The 21,619-nt window shown below is 36.5% G+C and overlaps 1 protein-coding gene across 2 annotated transcripts in view; it reads right to left on the bottom strand.

The window, feature by feature from the left end:
* The window catches only part of GNPTAB (N-acetylglucosamine-1-phosphate transferase subunits alpha and beta), a 40,234-nt gene that overhangs the window by 1,443 nt on the left and 17,172 nt on the right, over nucleotides 1-21,619 (bottom strand). Inside the window, exons 8-21 of one of the 2 annotated variants that reach the window (XM_058023123.1) lie at nucleotides 17,864-18,025; nucleotides 16,013-16,192; nucleotides 14,895-15,065; nucleotides 13,094-13,217; nucleotides 11,821-12,024; nucleotides 9,759-10,867; nucleotides 8,575-8,774; nucleotides 8,157-8,376; nucleotides 7,029-7,142; nucleotides 6,312-6,397; nucleotides 5,344-5,442; nucleotides 2,534-2,701; nucleotides 914-1,004; nucleotides 266-323 (exon numbers count right to left, since the gene is read on the bottom strand). In XM_058023123.1, the coding sequence (XP_057879106.1) occupies nucleotides 276-323; nucleotides 914-1,004; nucleotides 2,534-2,701; nucleotides 5,344-5,442; nucleotides 6,312-6,397; nucleotides 7,029-7,142; nucleotides 8,157-8,376; nucleotides 8,575-8,774; nucleotides 9,759-10,867; nucleotides 11,821-12,024; nucleotides 13,094-13,217; nucleotides 14,895-15,065; nucleotides 16,013-16,192; nucleotides 17,864-18,025 (2,976 nt within the window). In that variant the 3' untranslated portion in view covers nucleotides 266-275. The remainder of the gene's footprint in view (nucleotides 1-265; nucleotides 324-913; nucleotides 1,005-2,533; nucleotides 2,702-5,343; nucleotides 5,443-6,311; nucleotides 6,398-7,028; nucleotides 7,143-8,156; nucleotides 8,377-8,574; nucleotides 8,775-9,758; nucleotides 10,868-11,820; nucleotides 12,025-13,093; nucleotides 13,218-14,894; nucleotides 15,066-16,012; nucleotides 16,193-17,863; nucleotides 18,026-21,619) is intronic. The other variant, XM_058023122.1, reaches the window with a different exon arrangement.

Raw genomic sequence — 21,619 nt, 5'->3', positions numbered from 1 at the left:
ATACACCATGCCTTTATTCTGATTATTTTAAAAGGTAATTTGTGTATTTAAATTAACACCAGACTACATTCTATTTTTAGAAGATCAGCACAAAGCTGGCATCTTAAAATGGTATTTAGATTCCTAACTGTACCACTGAGTTGAGTATCCCCTTCCAAAACCAAGTTACTAATGGAGTTTTCTAATCTATAAAAAAGGCTGAAAATCAAGGGAAAGAGTCATGCAAAAGTTACAGGTGGGAAAAAAATAATAATCAAAAGCCAACCTTTCAAGAATTACACCCTCTTCATCAGACCACGGAAAGTGTTACTTAAGGCCCCAACCTGCAAAGAATTACCCATATGATTTGTTCCATTGACTCCCTCTGAGTTTAGCAGGACTAATCATGTTCAAGAAAGCCATTTTAAGCTTGCAGAAGTCAAGGGTTTTTTTCCCCTTTAGTCAGATTCAAAACCTTTTGAATTCAGTAGGAGCCTTTGCAATCAATTACTTAGGGAAGAGATTCTGATAAGGCCTTTAAGAAACTTAAGATCCCCTTCTGGACTAATTTTTCTTCCTCTTAACTTACTATACACTTCTACCAATATCCATGTTAACAGACCAAGAATTTCAAAAACAATTACTAAATTTGAGCACCCAAATTTAGCACACTGGTGATGGACTTTACTGTCATAAGGCACCTGAGAAGGTGCCACTCTCCTTTTCCCATATGATTCTCTTTTCAAGGAATCTCAACATGGTGACTTAAAAATTAAAGCAACCTATTAATGAGTCATGTAACATCTTTACTTTTATGAAAGAAAAATCCTATCTACTTTTAAAAACCTATTTAAAAAATCCATCCAATGTTATTCTGAAGATTCTACAATCTGTTAAGCGTTACACATATTTGATAAGAAGACATTAACTTTACCTGTTCAGCAAAAAATGAGATGACTGTAAATAGAATAAGTGTTATTAAAACACAGTGGGTCCAGAATTTGAGCTTGTCTCTATATGCCCTCCTGGAGAAAGAAAGAAGGAAACAGAAAAACAGCTTCATATATCATAAATGCAAATATTTATAGAGTTTCCACAAAACATGCAAAGACAGTTTTTTTCCATTTCTTAAAGGATGACTAAAAAGAGGATGTAGGCTCTCTCTTCACAAAGAGCCACAGAGAGGACAAGGGGCAAGAGCTATGAGTTGGACTGGGTTTCATCTTGATATAAGGAAATCTTTTTTACAGTCAAAACAATAATTTCTGGAGCAGTCTCCCCAGAGACAGGGTAGAGTCTGCACCACTGCAAGCTTCCAAGATAAGACTGCTCATGGTTCTAGATCATGGGATCTTTTAGGTGAGAAAAGACCTCAAAGATTTGAGTCCAACTGTTAAGCTAACACTACCAAGTCCAGGCCTAAACTACATCCCCAAGTGCCATCTACTTGTGGCAACTGTGGTTTTGCAGTCACACTATATCCTTTTTGACCAAACTGCAATTCCCTTACGTGATAGTTATATACCTGTAGCCAGGACACTTGAGAGCTGGCAGGAAATAGTCTAAGTACCTTTTCCCATGAAATGATGGACCAGATGATCTTTTGAGATCCGTGCCAACCTGTGCTCTCCTGTGATTCTGAAAATACTTTGATTTCCACCAGCTTTTTAACCTGCCTTAACACATCCTGGTAGAATCATCTTTGGCTACAAACAAGACAAAATAAACAATCTTTTTGAAGCTACAAGAAGACTTGATGGAGGGTCTCTAAAAGGGAGCCAACACTTTGTTTCCTCCTCCAGAAGAATTTCTAAAGCTAAATGGGTTTGGCCCCTGCTCCCTCTGCCACTAATACAGCTGGGCTGGTAGCACTACAGCACACCTACAATCCTTCTGATTCCTTCTAGAGTTCCTCTAATGCTTTCTATTTTTTTATTAACAGCTATTTCTCATGATTTGCTGATCAGCAACAGGTTTACTTATGTTAGTCTTGTGTCATTTTTGTCACTGTATCTGCCAATGTTTTGCTTGTCTTGTCAATGTTTTGCTTGTCTTCTCAAGTCAACTACTCCAATTTCTTCAGTTGTTGTTTATAAAATGGCAAGAGATAACACACACAAAAATTTCACATATTATATAAAAATGAGACACACACATCTATTTTCTGATTTTTATCCAGATGGTTATTGCTATGTGACAGATTGAAAAAAATCACTCAGTCAGAAACATAGTAATAGTTCGGGGGTTTTTTACATTTAAAGAAAGCTAGAATTCCTGGTTTATTAAAAAAAAAAAAAAACACACACAAAAGGAACAAACCAACAACTTTTGTTTGCAGTAGGTTAGGAACCTAGAAAATATTGATGACTATTTAAGCACTGGAAAAACCCAAATCTTGCAGATCTCATATTTTAGTCCATTCAAATATCACCCTGCTATTTTCACTGTTAAATCTTTCATGACAATACTGGGGGAAAACCAGCTTGTTAAGAGTATCTTAGGTAATTATATATTACTGCACTAGAATAACTTGAAAAGAACTTGTGGTACATACCATTCTTGGAGTTCATGCATGTGAAGGAAACGATTCCGATATTCTCTTGGCAGTTCAAATTGGGAAGGGATGGGAAACATGGACTCATAAAAATCTCTAAGCACTGCTTTCACTGTTTGTGCATCCTTATGATTGTGATCAATATTGTCATTGAGGCAAACGAATTTTCTAGGAAACAAGATGACCTTTATTAGAATATTTCCTTGATAACACGGGAAAGGCATTGCCAAACCAATAAAATAATCGTTTAAAACAAAATTGACGCCATATCATTTTAAAACCAAACAGACATATTTTATTGTTGCATTATGTTAAATTATTTTCATTTTAATTCTAAAAGGACTAGGATTGACAGCAAGTCAAAACCTCAGAAGAATCCAGTACAGGCCACATTCTAATTATGTAATGCTGCCATCTAATGGGCACTAGAGTGTGCACCATCCCAGAGCCCATTGAACACAGCATTAATCTCTGGGTAAGGGTTTTTATACTTTTAAATTATCATGAGTAAAGTCTCTTAAATAACAAAGTGAGCTCCACTGTAGGAGGGAAACATAGTAAATTATTAATATTTTAGTGTGCATGCTGAATTCTTTAGACAAAATCAACATAACTATATTAGATTGTATAAGAGAGGGCAAAGCTTGGTGCCTAGGCTTTAGGTTACTGAGAACATTCTATAAATTGATCTGTTGAATCACAGACAATTTATATAATTGAAACTAAAGCAGCAGCTAGTGTGCTGGCCTGCTATGTACTCTTGGCCACTCTGACCTGGTGCTGACAACAAAAATCCTCCTTCCCACATTTGGGCAAGGCTCTGTGCTTTATTTATATTGTGAGATACAAGACTCCTACATTTTCCCCGGAGGCAGAAATCAAATCTGATTACATGTGCCTTGTCACTGCTAACCTTTGTAAATAAGCAGTTCTGGTCAGCTGTGTTCTCTATAGTGTGTGTGCTATAGAGCAAAGACTTGGAAATCTGGAAATAAGCAGAGCTCTGGAGCTTGACTATGAGCCTACACAAGGAATTAGCACTGAATGGCAAGGTACTGCATCTGGCATAATTGGTCACCTTGCTCTAGACAATTACATGCAGGGCACAACCAGGCATTCAAATTGCTACATCTGAGAAGATAAAATATGGCTCTCCAAAAACAAGCAGGCTGTATCTCCTGTATCAAATAATACTGTGCAAAGCAGCTGGTTATGGCAATCATGGCTACACTCTAAGCATTTTGGGAGTTAACTCTGGACTATCCCTGACCTTGTCCCTTGGACTGGCAGCTCATTAGCCCTGGGAATGCAGTAGCTGTATTCCTAGAGTGTATATTCCTGTTTAGCTTCATGGAAAAGAGATACTGCTTACAGACTGAGATAGCTACACACAGCAAAGTACAGGACTGATGAAGATATTAGCCCATTGCTAATGGAAAGACCGTTTAAATTCATCCAAAAGAAACCAAACGTGATATTTCTTCGGATATTGCAGAATTAATGCTTAGACAATTAATGTTCACTTTGCCTTAAGGGTGTAAACCAAACATTCCTGGGAGATCAGTAAGTGAATGACACTTTTAGTTCATTCCAAGACAAGCACTAAAAACCTGCTTTTAGAGACTGGTTATAATTAGTGGTTTGTTGCAAGTAAAACATGGCAAAGAGAAGGAAATGGCATGCCTACATAACTGTGCCAGCTCTCCTTTGTTAACAAGGTAAGGCTACAGTACTGCACTGTTCTTCACAGGAATAGAGCCCAGGTAATCAACTCCTCCTCACTTTGTGAACACTTTGTGAAGGTGAGAAACTTATGTTGCTCAGGCCTCTCTGAGCTTCACAAGACTTGAAATCACCCCTAACTTAAAAAAAACCAACTTGTAGACAGCAGACAAAGAAATACAGACGGAAAAGAAAGCAGCAGGATGAGCTAGAACACTGCCTGCTTTTCTTTTAAAATGGATCATTGTGGCTACTGGAATGCAGGAGTTATGTAGCCAGAAGGCACTCTTTGAAAGAATAGCAATAGATACAAACTTCCTTCAGCTGTACAATGCCTCAAGACTAGCATTTCCCTTTCTGAGTAAATAACCCAGCAAAAATGTTGAGAGGAAAGTAGGAATCTACTCTTTATCCACAAACGCAAATTATGCTATAGCTTTACAGGCAGGTGAGATTACCCAACAGCTTTCTGTGACCCAAAGAGACTTCACTTTCCCTGGCCCAAGGTACCTGGTTCTACTTTCCTCCTTGCTCTGCCTTTTGCCACTTGTCACACCTCTTCTTGCAGCCAAACTCATTAAACTGGCAGAAAACTGGTTTTCTGAAGACAGAAGCAAGATTCTTTCCATGTAGTAAAAGAGCTTGAAAGCACAATCAATATGCAAAACTGATTTAGTACCAAAAAAACCCCACAGCTAATTCCTAGTGTAAAATACCTGCATAAAGCAGGTCAAAAAGTTCTTCCTTTAAAATAAAATTGCCTGAAATATAAATGGTATGCCCTCTAGAATAGCAAAAAGGAAAGCTTTAAAAATAGCTGAAGTTTCTAAGTTTTCAAAGATTTTAGGTAAATAAAAATGTAATAAATTATTGAGATAGCCCCTGGCATAAGAGAGAGATGAGTCAGCTTCAGTCAGAAAGAAAAAATCAGAAATACTTTTGGTTCAAATTTGTCTTACCCTGTAACACACAGTTTAGAAATATATGTTAATAAATTATATTTTAAATACAAAAAAAAAAAGTTTAAAGAGTCAAATCAGAAAATTAAAACCATCTCACTACTTCACACAAATCACAAAACAGGATACCTGGGATTTTTCCGTATGTCATCCAGCTGACCAACTACGTGAGAGACATTTGTGCGAATCATTTTGAAGGCAATTTCCTCTTCTCCCATGATTTCAAACCTTATTGTTGAAATAATATTTATACATTAATAAAACAGCCTAAAGTCTGGTTCAGTAAATATCAATCTTGTATTTAATACTATTGAGCAACATTTCTGACCTGACTGGCCAACCTTCATTAAAATTTGCCATTTGCTTTCTATTGATACATTTAAATTTTTCAGCTAATGCTCTTGCATAGAACCACTTCTGTGTAGATTTATTAGATAGGTGGTTGCCTATCAATCATAGATCTGAATTCTAAGAGAAAGCATATAATTGACTCCAGGTAAACAGTCTTACTAGTGGTAGACACCACACTTATATTTTTCAATTCACTTATCTTAATGTAAGAAAGTATCCTGAAGGCTTCAAGCCTCACCTGAGACCCTCCTCCACTTACAAAGCTCACACCAGTGTCACTCCCCCATCCCACAGGAAATGTAGAAGGTAGTTAAAACTAAAATGCTTCTTTCTTTTATTTTTTTTTTTAAGCTTCAGTAGAAGGAAGGATGAAGTAGATTTACAACTTCTAGGTACAGGAAGGCTGTTTCCTTCTTGATATGCCACATGAACTGCATTCACTCTCTAGCCACCCAAACATACTCTGGCTTACTGTTGTACAACACAAATGAGGAAATGGTCCAAGATGACACAAGTAACATGGAAGTATTTAGTCCACTAAGCAAAATATGAAAAAACCCACATCACTCTACACAATGAAACATACTTAAGTTAACAACAGTATGTTTCTTTAGTTCCACTGCTAAAATAGGTTGAGGTAAGCCTTGTTAGCACACACATGCAGTCTTGGGTTATGTGTGTATGCATCCCTCCTCCTATGGCTTTACAACACAAAGCATCCTTTTCACAGAACTGCCACAACATACCTGTATTTGTTTTTGTCCTTGTAAGCCTTACGAATCTTGTCAGTCACAGGTTTGCAATTAGTCACTAGGTTTTTGGTCACTGGAGGCTGGAAGAAAACACTGTTTAGATTATGGGTTACTGAAGATTACACAGTGTTATAAAGGTGTACTTTGTAAGAAAACTTGTATTACAGCTAGAGGGGCCTGCATACTTTACTCTCCTGGAATCAAAAGTTATAGCTTTTTTATCAACTGTGGAGGGAAAAAACAAAACAATAATGGTGTGTAACATCACAGTTCCCTATTTTACAAATTATTTTTTAGCAAAAACCTTGCAACATCATTCTCAGTAAAATACAACAGAGATTTTTGGATTTTAGGGTGTTTTTTGAATGGTTTATAATTCAGATAAAAACTTATTAAAGGAAGTTCTAGTCAGAGAGGTGTTGGGCTTACTGTCTTTTTTATTTGCAACAGCAAGTTTTCTTAACAAGGATGACTTTAAATTCCAATTATAATAACACCCTAAATCTCAGCTTTTCTCTGCTTTTAAAGAAAATTAAGGGTTAGTAAGTTAGGAAGCAGCCTGTAAAATTTTAATTTTGTAATACTTCATGTACATACTAAGCAGTAATTTCTGTAAATACTTTCCTTCTAGAAATCAAACCAGTTTTTAAAGTAAAGTAAATACACACCCAAGAAAGAAAATAAGCATCTTTTAAGATCAATGTTTCTTACCAGGTTTGGATCATAATATGCTTCCTGAGTTGGAGGAATAACATGGATCTGAGTGATGTTGGCAGGGAGAGCCTTAGAGCAATTTATTAGCATTTGTTCTAGACCTGTCAAATCCTAACAGAAAAAAAGAGGGGAAAAATAATTTAAAATCCTAATGATTCTCTCAGTGACATAGTTCTACAAATGCAGGGTGCACAAATGTATTTAATGTTAGCTATGTAAGTTTCCATGCTACTGTCCACAGAAGACTTAATATTCAGCTGATCCTATTTCAGTAACTGCTAAGTCAGTAGGACTCCCTATAAAGTAAAGCAAATGCTCAGTACAGAGTTTAATTGAGACCAGATAGGGTATGACTTAATGTCATTTTCATTTAAAATTAAGAGCACACCTTTACTAATAATTTCAGGACAGTACAGAGTTCCAAAATCAACACTGGCACATTAAATCCTAAATCAGGCAAACAAACAGAAAAGTTAACTGCAAGGACAGGAAGATTTTCTGATTAAGGCACAGGCCAGGAATGCACTAAAGCAGAGCTGTATTCCAACTATGCCAACGATTTTGAGCCCTGTGTCACAAACAAATTGTTTCATTGGTTTGAATCATTTCCTCTCTGTAAAGAAAAAACAGCACACTTTTCTCTCTACTGGTATATTTAAGAATGCAAGTCCTACAAAAACAGTGTCTCTGTTTATGAGGTTGCTAGAAGAACAGAAGCATGAGTCTTTGTACATTATCCACACTATTTACTAGTAAGACTTCCTTGCTATCCTTTTTCTCAGTTCTTTCTTTAGACCACAAGTTGCTCAGGGCAAGAATTATCTTTTACTATGTGCAGAAACTACAGTAAGCACAGCAAGATCCAACTATTGGCAGTGAATTTTTTTTTTTGACAAACTCACACTGTTTTCTTGAACTTAGACAGCAGTGAGCCATTTTTCTGAAGCTGCATACTTTACTCTCCTGGAATCAAAAGCTCCACAGAAAAAACAACCAAACAATGATAATTAGAACACAATGCTATATTTTCCAGGTAATATTTAAAAATTGCCAAATGTTACTGATGCTACAAGCAAGGATAAGACTTGAAGTTGTTCTAAAAGTTAATCAGCAAGGAAAGAGTACCTGCAAACTTAATGGCAGTTCATGGATCCTCGTGGCCAGTGTGCGAATCTCTCGGTCAGACAAGATGCCTGACTGGTCTGTATCAACCTCATCAAAGATCTGAGAAATGTTCAGTGGCTGAACTGCACTCATAAGATAGTAGAAATATGAAAAAGCAAACTGCATATCTTCAGAGTGACGGACTTTGTGAAATGATGTCTTGTCAAACTCCTCAGGAAACCTAGATTAGAATGAAAACTCATTTAGCACACTAATTTCTTGAAGAAAACATTCCTTACCTAAAAATAAAGTCTTATCCAGAATTTCAAAATCTCATTGTATCCCAACTATCATTCTGTAATAAATTTCTTTTTTCCTTTTCCAAAATAAGGTGGAATTTCCCACAGTTTGACGTTTTTCCAAGCAAAAGCACACTCACATATCCTGGAGCTCTTGCATAACAGTACGGTCAATCATGTGAGGCATATGAGCAGGGACTTTGCGAGATGTAAATCCAAACTTGCTGTTTAACAGCTTATTGACATATCGAAGGGAATCAGCAAATGTATCTTTCAGCTGCCTTCCGAAATGTTTACCTTCAGTAAAGTATGACATTTGTTTGAGTAATGACTCTTCTTCCTAAAGAGCAGGACAGACATAAATCTAGGTTACATTACTGAAAAAGTCAGAAAACTCTAGACACAGAAAAAATGATATTTGGCCAGCTGCCAACTTTTCAATACCTGAAACTGGTAAGAGAATTTTTTAATGTTTTTCTTCATAGTTCTTAGATCTTCCTTTAAAAAGCAATAAAAGAAAGTTTCCCTTAAAGCTTTCATACTTTGAGGTAAACTACTCTATAAAAGGCTTCCCATAATATTTGTGCTCTGACACCTCACACACACTTAGGGCCCTATTTGTCATCAGATTTATTTGTAATACTGCCTTTCTTTGCAGATTATTCATCCATATTCGATACACTGAAATCCTATGAATATAAAGATTCTTCATGCAGAATTCAATCTCAGATAAACATGGAGGGTATTTTTAAAACACAGCCCTTTTCTATGTGAAATAGGGTGAAGCAGCTGCTACCAAGTGAAGTGCAATATCAGTCTTCTAGAGCTTTTCAAAACTGCCAAAAAACTTGGGATGGAAGCAGAGGAAATTTCCTATACATTTTCTTGACACAATCTAGATAAGCAGTTTCTTTGCAGACTTTCAATTTAACTATTAGAATTTAATTATCATTATATCTATTCTCTGCAATTTTTAAACCTGAATCCATAATTGCAAAAATGCAATCAAAACAAAATTTACCTGTTATAGTGCTATGTGTCTGAGCAATAGCCCTGTGACAACATACAACAAACAAAAAATGAATTTGACCAAGAAAAGGTAGTAGAAAGAGAACAAATTAGTTATTTGGCTTTTACCACCTAGCTAAGAGAGGCCCAGATCATAAACAAGTCACATTTTATGTGAAAGGTATCTTTAAAAAAAAAATCCCAGCATTTGCCTCAAAAGCAAAGCACATTTCAAATGTATAAATCATATGAAAATATTCCAATAAATGCAGAAAGATGCAACTATTCCAGTAAGGAATGACATTAAGATACTCACATCAAGAAGGTCCTGGAAATACTTCTTTTTCTCCCATGGCAAAAAGCCTTGGTAACTTCCAGCATAAGACTGTAATTTTCTTCCCACTGGCCCCTCCTTCATATTTGCATCCACCTGCTCATGCTCTTTTATTCCTTCCATCCCCTGTGTGTCTTCTCCAGTATTCAAATTCCCAGTATGTTTTGATTTCTGTGTTTCCCTTAATATGAGTGCATTCAATACTTTTTCTCTAGTTTCATTTCTTTTCCCCATGCTCTGGGATGGAAATGTGGCTTTAGGCTGTACTTTATAAATATGTTTATTTGTGCTCATTGTCACAACAGTCCCCTTTGCTCCCATAAGCCTCGAAGGAACTTCTTCCTTTGCTTTCACTCTTTTTATTTTGTCATCATTTACATCTTTATAAGGTTTCTCCCAGCTGCTCTGGTTCTTCTGATCTTCTGAATGATTATGCATGCCCTTTTTTTCCAGGCCTATAATACTCTTTGCTGTGCTTAAAAAGTGGAAAGGTCTCAGGAGAGCAGCCTTGGACAGGTTATATCCTTTCTGAGTTATATCACCATTTAGGAGTTTTAAGTCCAGTTTCTGCAGTTCTAGTTGGACATCTCCAGGAAGAAGAGACACATTTACTGATGGCATTATCAACTCTTCAGGTACACTCTCTTTTGTGCCGTTTCTACGTCTCCTGACTCTTGGAAAGCGTTTTTCTTCTGGAATATCCTCAAATATCATTTCAGCTTCTGGTACTGAAGTTACACTTTTAAAATCTGAGTCAGATTTTTGCATGGAAGTTGTGTTTTGCTTTGGTTCCTCCCTAGTATCAACTTCAACAGCTATTTGCATTTTAAACTCTTCATCATTTTTATTTAGGAATGTAAGGTTAAAATAAATCACAGTTGTGTTCATGCCACCATGCATGATTAGGTGGATAGTTTTCCATTTGTTAGCAACTGAAGCATGTCGGATAATTGGATTATCACTGTATGAACCCTCAACTCCTTTCTTGGCTATTTCACTGAAGCTGAAGTAGGGCAGACATTCACCTTTGGGAATAACATAGTAGGTCTGATTAAGCTGAAGCATCACCTTGTACATCTCCTCAAAGTGATCTGGAAAAAAAAAACAAAACCCAAAAAACAAACAAAACAAATTTCTGTCAATTTTCAGCATAACATTTATCTTTCACTCTTTTTTTAAACAGTATATTTATATATATATATACAGTCACTATATTAACAGGGAGATAGCTTTGTGAAAGAACACTTATTCTAGTTTCCAACTTCTTGCTCACTTATCTTCAGTAATGGATGACTAGAACATACTCAGATATGTAATGCTACCAGACACTCCCATGCTAATTCTAAACGCCAGGATAATTCACCACTCTTTCAATCTCTACTTGAAGAGCCTAAAGTGTCTTATTATCACCTCACTTAAAATTATCTATCAGTCATAAGCAACTTGCCCCAATTACATTTCTGCCACATTTTAGGAGAGTAATGTTATAACAGCTGGAGTTCGTTGCTACAGTGCTGCATCTTGATTTGAATTTTTCAAAATCAGATAGGTTGAAAGGAACTTTTCCCTCTCACATCAGAACACTGATTATCTGTCATCTCCCAGAGGAACAAAACCTCATTGCTAGCAATAGAATCACCAGAAACACATTTGTCCCAGCTGAAACACAGGGGAGCCTCTGCTCTTCCAAAGAGGAAAAATCTTCTCCTGCATACACCAGACAGCACTTTAAGTCACTTTATTCACTCCTTGCTAATCTTTCATATCCAAATGAACTTCAGACAAGTTCACTTGTGACTCAAAGCAGACTTTGGCAAGAGCCCAGAGCCTGACTTGAACTCACACTGTCAGCATTAGAAAGGTTCTTGAAACCTCTTAACTGCTGCAGGCTTAATCAATTCAACTGTCCTTAGTCAGGTAAAGATGCTTATACAGGACATCTTGAACAGACATTGTACAGTCTGAAAGTAATGATAAACCAGGAAAGGTCAGGCACTTCAAGAGAATCCCCACAGGAAGCTCATCAGCAATGCTTTTTACATACCCTGGCCACAGTCACCAGCATCAAATCCACAAGAGAGGACATTGCAGGCCTGGTCACAGAATTTGTCTGCTAGCCAGGAATTGGCACAGCCTTGGTTACAGTATGAAACACCACTGATTCCTGCTCCAAACTGCCATGGTGGGCCATTGCCAATACCTCCAACTGCTCCTCCACCAGCAACATAGCGATTACCCCCACTGTTACCTAGAGAAAAGGGAACAAAACACCCACCAGAGTAAGAATTTCACATTATTGAAGAAAGGCACACTAAAGCCACCATGTTAAAGCTAGACTGAAGGCTAAACAATCATCAATGAAATTAAAAAGGGGCAAAGCCTAACTAGACTTCTGAGAGTTTGTGCCTACTTTAGATTTTAAACTCGGTGTAGAAGCTTAGGATAACCTTTTCACTTGTTTCCTAAGTGCCAACATATCTTAACTTCAAAAATGCAGGCAGAAAACTGATTTACTACTCCTTGTGCTTGCAGTCTTGACTTTTCAGTCTCCTAGAAAGGCATCACTCCTCAATCTGGGAGTACCACTTTGTTTTATTACACTGCAGTCCTGAAAATTTGATCTAGGAACTATTAGTGCAGCTTCACAATCCAATACATGGAGTAGCAGTCCAAGTACGTAATAATTGGTATATTAATAAATAAGTTAATATATTAATATATCAATTATTATATATTAATATAATAAATAATATTTATTTATATTATTTATCTTATATATAGAGAATAATATTTATATAAAATATTGTCATATATAGTTATATATAATATATATAACTATATTATAAATACTATATATAACAATTATATATATTATATATATAATTGTTGTATATAGTATTTATAATACAGTGTTGATTATTGGATATTAATATAAAATAATATAAGTATTTTGTATATTATTATATGTAATGTGTAATTATATATAATTATAACAATTAATATATATATAATAGTATATATTAATATACTTAATATATTTAGCATATTAATATATAATAATTTAAATTTCAAAACCCCTCCGTTCAGCTAGTCAAATTTGATACCTAAAGAAAGATTATCCTATGCCTTATTATTTCCTGTCATTCTCCACAGAAATTTGTAGTTTACAAGAAATAAGGTTTAATCTGTAAGTCAACTTTTTTTTATTACTAATGGAGGCAAATACTGCAGTTATATGAAAAAGACAAATTACAGAGTTATTCCTGTCAGGAAAAACAAACAGCTCACTTTTCCTAAATTCAACATTGCTGTCTTACCAATGCAATCACCTCCATCCCAATCACATGCTGAGTTATTACAGGCTTTATCACAGTAACCATCTTTAATCCATGAGCCAGGACACCCCTCAGCACAGTTTGGCACAGGCCAAGTCAAGTACACCTGAAACAACATCAAAGTCTGAGACAATGACTGCCAAATTGAAGTCAACTGAGCTTGTTTCTTTGAATATGGAGATTTACAGTAATGTCTCCCTGTGTGGAGTGCCTTAAGATTTCACAGAACTTTGTAAATAGAATTTAAACTCCATTTTCTGTAAAGCAAATGTTATCCCTTTCAAAAGGAAGGAAGAACTGAAGAATACCCAAGGCCAGACAGGCAGAACAAAGCAGCAACAGGCAGAATTGGAAAGTAGAACTTCCCAAATCTACTTCTGCAAACCACATTCCAATTAAAAATGAATATCTTCTCTTTTGTCAGATAGGAAGGGTGAACTTAAACTCTGAAATAGCTCTGCTGTTCACTCATTCTCCTGACTCAAAATGTTTCTTCATTACTAACTAGTCATGAGATGAGCAGCACATGTTGAACATAATCCCTGAAGCATCTCATCCTCTATGACTTAAATAATCCTAAGAATTGGCAGGATAAAAAAGAAGTGTGCATGTGTGTGTTCTTTCAACTGAGGAGGCATTAAAAACCCCACATATTTTCCTTTAGAATTTATTGTTTCAAGATTTTAACAGCACATCTTCCTACAGTTATACTTGCTGATCAGGTTATCACAAACAACACTGCACCTAAGCTGACTTCATCATCACAACTGGGATGAATAACTAAAGAACAATACAAATGCTGTAACAATATGGTTTTGAAGTTATATGTCTCCATTCTTAGAGATTTAAAACAACTAAAAGCCTCCTAACATCCCCAGGCACCGAAACAGTTATTTTAATGTAGCTTAAACTAATTTTGCCCTTCTGTATTTGTGTGTATTTTATGCACATCTGCCTGCATAAAATGTTTAATTCATTGGTCTCTGGTGCCTTGTGTACCCACTGCTTTAATAGAAAGAATAATACATAAATCCTCATTTTTTTCCTCCATGTCACTCTTGTAGATCAAGCTAATGGATGAAAACCCTGCTGGCAGCCAGAGTGTTTATGCATAACTATTGCTAATGTTTCCTCAGCCTGTTTTCCTTGCTTAAATCCCAGTTGTTGACATTGGGTTTGCTGAAAGACTAAATTAATTTACATTCATAAACCTGGAACAATATATATTATTTTAGCAATTATATACATTGTGTATATATATACATACATACATATATATGATTATATACAAATTGGGCAAAGATATTATGGGAGTCTAAACAGAGGCAATTAATGGTAAACTTAGGACCAGTTTAAATGTCATCTGACCTCAGTGTTCCCACAGAAAAGACAATTCTTGTTTGTTTTGAGTATTTCCCACCAAAAAAAAAAAAATTGCAAGGAAGGAGGACTGGCAACTGCCAAACACCACATCAGTCTTACCAGTGCTCCAACAGGAAGTAAGAGAATTAGAGAATAACACTGAAACTAAAGTGAATCGTGACAGAGGGACCACTATAACCACACTAATGTAGAAGTGAACATGAAAAAGCATACATATTAATACAGAGAAGAGCCTTCCACACCCTGAACCTTAGCCAACAGTTCTCTAGTTAAGAACAGTGAACCTTTAGAAATAAAAGGGGGAGTAGTGCTCTCCTTTTCAAAGTAGCATTCTTTTCACTTTTATCATTAGAGAAGAAAAATTCTACTTCTGCTAAAATATCTTGTCATAAAGGCTTACCTTTTGACCTTTAGAGTGACTGTAAAAATCATCAGGCCAAACATCCTTCCCAAACATAACATCATCATTGAGATAAATAAACTTCTGAGAAAGGCCACTGATACGATGAATATGACTTTCAATAGCTGGTGAACTGAAGGTAGGCAAGTGACTCACATTCTGAAATATTTCCTGAAACAAGAAAATCCCCAATAACCAAAAACTGTTTCAGTCAGGTGCACAAATACTTGATACTTATCTACTAAAAAAAAAATATCAAGAATGAGGATAAATGCAAAAGTAAAAAGATATTAAAGCAAAGGAAAAGAATACTTGAATAACTATTTTTTTCCCCACACAAAACCATTTTTAGTTCTTCTGCTTAACTAAGAAATTGCACCTGATTGCTCACAAAGTCACAAATTTTCACACACTCCTTTCAGTGAGTATTGGACCAGGCTCAGAGTACACATTTATAATTCTCATTAATTTCAGGCTGTACAAAATTTCTAGCAAACTGAACCTGTCACAGCATTCACAAAGTCAGGATTGCTCCATCTTTTTCAAGTAACTTCACCAGCAGACAGCAGATCAAGTTGAATAAGTAGCTCTTTAGCACTTTGGTTGTGCAGAATTCCTATGGCATATTCAGATACCAGAAGTACTCCTCAATTTCTAATATGCTCCTAGAGGATTTGGTTTCACTTATTCAGGAAGCTTGAAGGACTTCTCTTCCCTTTTTAAATAACATTTCGAGAATGCATAGCTACTTTTTTTGTAGCCATCTTCCTAGTTCCAGTAATTATAATCCATCCTGTCTCAACACAAGCTTATTAGGTTATTACTGGTTCTGAGAAATTGTTTACAGATTTAGATTCCATTTTCTTCTCCCCAGGTTTTTATAAATAGACTCTGTAAGGAAATTAGACATGGGTATATGTTAGCTGAAGGTTCAATATTTGAAAGAGCGTACTAAATACAGGGTTGATATATGTTCAGCTATCTGTTCAGCCCAAATAGAAGGATATACATGATAAAACGATGGGTGAGAGAGGGAAGAGGCTGTCACCTTCATCAAATAACTGCATTTCAAATCAAACAGGATATCCTTTCAGAGTGGCAGTGCTGTTGAATTTTACCTGGTGTGTGACTATAGTTATGCGAGGATTATCCAGGTTAAGCCAGGAAGGGATCTGCCCGTTGGTGACGATGAAGATGTGCCGCACCCAGGGCGCGTGCCTCTCTATCGACCGCAAGGAGTAGCGCAGCTCCTCGTTGTCCTCGAAGCGGCTGGCAGAGACATCTTCATCCTGCTTGGACTACAAAAAGAAAAAAAATAAATATTTTCTTAGGTTTTAAATAGGGCACTAAAGTTCTGATCCAGCTAGGTAAGGACACTGTGCTTTGGCATATGGGTGCATAAGCACTTCAGGACTTGGAAATTCAAAAATAAAAAGTACGTTGATAATCATCATTATTTTTATAAAGAATCATATTCTTCCAAATTATCAAGGTGAACAATACAGTGTTCTGACATCACTGGCTGAGCACCTGGTATCATTAGGATGTCTGCTGACCATGCTGAAAGAAGTTCTTGAAGAATGAAGCAGAAAAAACACCCCCTCCTGCATTTCAAACCAGTAACATCACCTTTCAGAAATCCAGTTTCAAGTTCATTGCATCATGAGCTGTATATAAATGTCACCTAATATAGATATACTGGAAGTGTCATGATGTAGCTGCTCTTCAATTATCCCCTGCTCTATTATTTGAAAGAATTTAAGCAGGAAAAAATTAACAGAACTTAGCCTAATATTCATTATCAAATAGCCAAATGTTTCCATATATTTTTATTAAATAGAAAACTGTTCAGTTAGAAACTTATCAGTTAGGTAACAAAATTAGGTTTATGACACTGGAACATGCTTCTTTTCACTTTTATGAAAGCTAAATGACTTCTCCTAAAACCAACAAGTAAGGCTGCCTAAAAAGAACTTTTCTAAAGCCCAAATGAAACAGAAAATTCAAGAAAATAGTTGAATGCTTAATAATTACCATTTTCACTGCAGATTCTACACACTGTATAGAAGTTTTCTAATATGTACAGTAACACAGCTTTCACATTCACAAAAGAGTAATGACTGAAAATATTTTAGCAGCACCAGCAGCCATTGGCTAGGTACCTATTCACAAAATTAACCCCAATTTCAACATGGGGAAATATAAAGTTTGAGCTCAGGGTTGGTATTAACCAGGAAGAATTCCCCAAAAGCCCAGGTCACAGGATACGAAGACAGACAACAAGCTTTTCAGGAGTGGGCACACTAACCATGCCACTTGACATTTACCATTAAAAATTAAATTCCACCAGAAGGAAAAACCCAAAGACGAAAGAATATCTTATCTTGAAACAGACACCTTGTTATTTAATGTCCTGTTCTTAAACCAAACATCCTTCATTGTACCAAAAGCATTTAAAGTAAACCTCCTTTCCTTACAGACATCTATCTGTATTTCAGGACTTCAACATTTTTGAAAGAGAAGCCATTAGCACTTGCTCAGCATAAATGATGCTGTAAAGCAAAAAATGTTTAAGGAATATATTGGGAACAAGACAATCATGTTTGTTCAAAAAACCCTCTAACCTCCCCACACAAGAAGCCTGCTTATCTGCCAGTCAGGATCAGTGAAGCCTTTCAGGACTTTACTACACACAGCTTTATCAGAATATATGCAGAGGGCAACATTTTTCACTTAGTAGAGAACATGAAAACTTAAATTAAGTATCACAGTGTTTGATCCTTCTTTCCCACTTATTTGAGAATTGGACAGTGTTCTTGTGATATCTTCTTACAAGCTAATAAATATTTGATTCTTAATACTTCCAAGCCTCTGGAAAAAATCCCTTGTTCCTCGTCATTGACTAGTTAGCCTCTGTTTGCAGTTGTAAAATGTTGTAGCATTTACCTGCTGTAAGAGAATTTACCCACCTGACTGACAGAGCTGAGGTCCCACAGCAAATAAGCAGGATTAAGTGTCAGTTCTTTCCCATCTATAGTCATGTTCTTCTTTGCTTGCTTGCTCAGTTCTTGGAAACCCTTGGGGTTATTCAGTTGTAAGAGAGCCACACTGGCTTCTGAATAGAGCTGCAACTATACAAGCAGAGAAAACAACTCCAGCAGCACTCTTCCATCTTTTTGTTGTATTATTTTTACTAGAGTTTCTTAGAAGAATGACTGGTAAGCATTGCTTTTTAAGAGCTACAATTTCGTAACAACACAAAAATAGGTAGTAAAATGGGACCTAAAAAACATTTAAAGATACAAAACATTATGCTTAATTTTCACTTTATAAAGTAAATGTCTCTTTACATAATGATCCAGCAATGGTAAACTTTTTCATGTTTTAAATATTTCAGGAGTAAACAAATAGTAAGTCCCCATCCATTCTCTATCACTCCAAAAACAGAATTCATGTTTTATCAACACTATATTATGTGATGGAAATAATTGTCCTTTTTTCCCCCCCATCTTAAACAAGGAATGATCTTCCCAGAAAATTGGGGCACTGATGTATTGTCACTGTCAGAAGTGTGAAACATTCAGAATGGTTTACAGTTAGTTCAACCTACAGCTCTGAAATGTGAGATACAAAGGGCTCCAGAGCTAATCCATGTGGGTCTCCAAGCCCTTAGTGCTGGTTGCCAATGTGCTGCTAAGGTCATTTCTTAGTTGTGGACTGTTTGATCTGCTGGCTGTTTTCATCTCCTGCCACCAGTAAGTCTGTATATCAGATCTCACAGTGCACAGGATCAGGGCTTGCACTACACACCCTAACAGTGAGTGTAGGTTACAGATCACAGGGCATCAAAGCAGCTCCCCAAAATATGGCATAAGCCAATAAATGCTGTGTTTACCATACAGAGTAAGAGGAGCAGACCCAATCAAGCTAAAAGCAGGACTGCACTTTGATTTTCCAAGTGTGTGCATTCAACAGTCTAATTAAGAATAAACACAGTTAATCATTAATATTTATTTGATGCTATGCTTAATTTTTGTTCCTTCAGGCAACATAAGACAACCACTTCTACCAAATTTTCAGTGTAAATGCAATTCATAAGCTATCAAATTTGAATAAGCATGTTCAAAAAAACCCAAAAACATCACAGTTCCCATCGTAACAATTCTAAGTGGTTTTATTTTTTTATAAATCTGATCCTTTCTGCTCATTTTAAAACAACACTTGTCCCAGAGCTAGCAGCCCTTCCCTTAGCAAGACCAGCTGTTCCACTTGTGACATTTTAAAGCTGTTGATGCTTTGACTCATGTGCTATTTGAGATCTTTCAATCTGACTTATGAGGCCTGTCATTAGAAAAATCTGATAAATCTCAGACCTTCCAGGGAATCATCTGAACTTATGGGTGGAAAGGATGGCTTCAGTAGCTGAATGGCTGAGGTATGGTTACTGACTGCAGGCAGCAACCTCCAAAAATATCAGCACTGAAATGCTGTAGATTGCAAAGCTGCCAGCACTGGGCATGTGCTTTATTTAGCAATACAACAGTGTCACACTGTCCCTTAGAATCTCTCTCATAAATCATACATACAACAAACCAAAAATATTACCATGTTAGAGCTTTGAAAGCATGTGAGAACATTTAGTTACTCTTTAACTTGCTCCCAAACTTGGCAAAATGAGTACCTGTACTACAAACTCCTACTTAGATTTATAACAAACACTTACCCCCCACTAACATAGCATGTATGTTGTAGTTTTTAATTTATAATATTCCAAGCACATACAGGAAGCAGTGGAAAAAGATGTTCCATTTCTCAGCATCAGAGTTTAGCTAACCCCTGCACTGAATAGACCATTTTTATTACACCAAAGTGGGTTTTTTCCAGTGATACCTTTTGAAGAAACCAGTCTTTTCCTAAGCAGACTACCAATAAAGTTAGACTACAGTGAAGTTATCTGGTGAAATAACTAATTAGATTCTAATAAATTTCAAGTTCTGCTCCAAGCATTTTGTTGCTGGTACATACAAAATGAAATTGTCTCCTGGTAGATTTTTTTAACATCTCACAGGTATCAACCTCCTCTCTATAGGGATGGATGCAATCACCCATTCCCTTAAAATATTACCTTCCAGAGAACATCTTCATCCTGCCATAACAGGTCAGCAGATCCAAAGGCATTGTGCAAACAGAACAGAAGAACAAGAAGGTAGATGCAGAGAGTCAGTGTGACCAGGTGAGCCTCTGCTAATGCAGGTGGGCTGAGAACTCACCTTGCAGGCACACATCCAAACCACCACTGGGACACATTTTTACCACATACTTGAAGAGACAGGAAAACTGCATTATCTCCACCAGGGAGCTTGAAATGCATGCTCTCCAGCATGGAGCCAGCATGTTTCACTCCTAGCTTGCTAGACTAGGAGCCAGATGAGCTCAGACACCCCATGCAGAAGTAAACATCTTCATTTCCACTTTCTCAAGGTAAGAGGCCTCAAGAGTCTGAGATGGGACTTAAGATTCCTAACCAGTCCTTAAATGATTATACCTTATCTTCTTAATGAAAGCTGACTATTAAGGAAAAAAGAAGCTCCCCTTTTCCCACTCCAGCGTGGCTATTAGGAAAACTCATATGCCTACATAGCAAGGGAAAGGAAGCATATGCTGAAGAGTTACAAAAAGCTTTACAAATACAAACCACTGTTGTCTTTACAAATGTCTCATGTGGTCTTTTTAAGATGACACAGTAGGAGGGTCATTTCTGAGTCAAAATTAATGAAATGCCTTAGGGTTTTTTTCTACAAAGTTTACTTGGTACATCTGTGTGATCATAACACCATCTATTGGAGCCACCTGTTTGCTCCAGAAACACTGATGAGCAGCAGTAAGGATCCCAAATCCTGCATCCTCCAGTGAGGACAGAAAACACCCAACATCACTGTGCCTGCAATTTCCCATGTGGCTTTACTTCCATTAGTAAGACAAGGTCATTAAGACATTTCTAAGTTTCTAACTTGTCTATATTATTATGTGTGGGTGCATGTGGATTAAAGGACATGACATTTTGCAAAGAGGGAGAGCTACAAGCTCTTAGTTTGTCCTTGAAGCAATCAAGATATTAAATCTTGAAGGAAAAAAAAAATCTACTTTCTCCAAAAATTTTGTACACTACTCTGTACAATTTCAGTGAAAAACTGTTAGCATGACAGCCTCAACAAACCCAAAAGCAAAGAAATCAAGTTCTTAAACAAATGTAGTTTTTAAATTACAAGCATCTCTTTAGGCTGAATAATAGTCTCCTTTAGAAATGTAGTTAAGGCTGGGGGCAGGGGGGAATTGAAAATGAAATATTCAGTTGTTCTTCACATATAGGTCCAAGGGAAGGTCTTAAAGAAACAGCTCAGCAGCATCAGCTGCACAACCAGAGTAACACCTCCATCTAGTGGCTTCCTAACACTCAGTTAAGAACACACGGACAATAAAAAGCTGTCAAATATCACTTTCAATTTCATCTGTCATAACATACGACCTACAACAACAAATGTGACCAGCAGACACACTGCCACTTAACTTTCATCTTGAAATAAACTCCCCTATCATTACATTACAGTGTACATAAGTACAGGTCATAAGTACAAAAAACTTAACAGAAAGAATTCACCTTGAAAATAGATCCATTATATCACGAATCTTCACATTTTAATCACCTCTAGTTGAGCTCAACTGCT

The sequence above is a fragment of the Melospiza georgiana genome, chromosome 4 (assembly GCF_028018845.1).
Source record: "Melospiza georgiana isolate bMelGeo1 chromosome 4, bMelGeo1.pri, whole genome shotgun sequence".
Lineage (NCBI taxonomy): Eukaryota > Metazoa > Chordata > Aves > Passeriformes > Passerellidae > Melospiza > Melospiza georgiana.
Note: the sequence above shows the minus strand (reverse complement) of the source record. Positions and strands in the feature narration are given on the sequence as shown.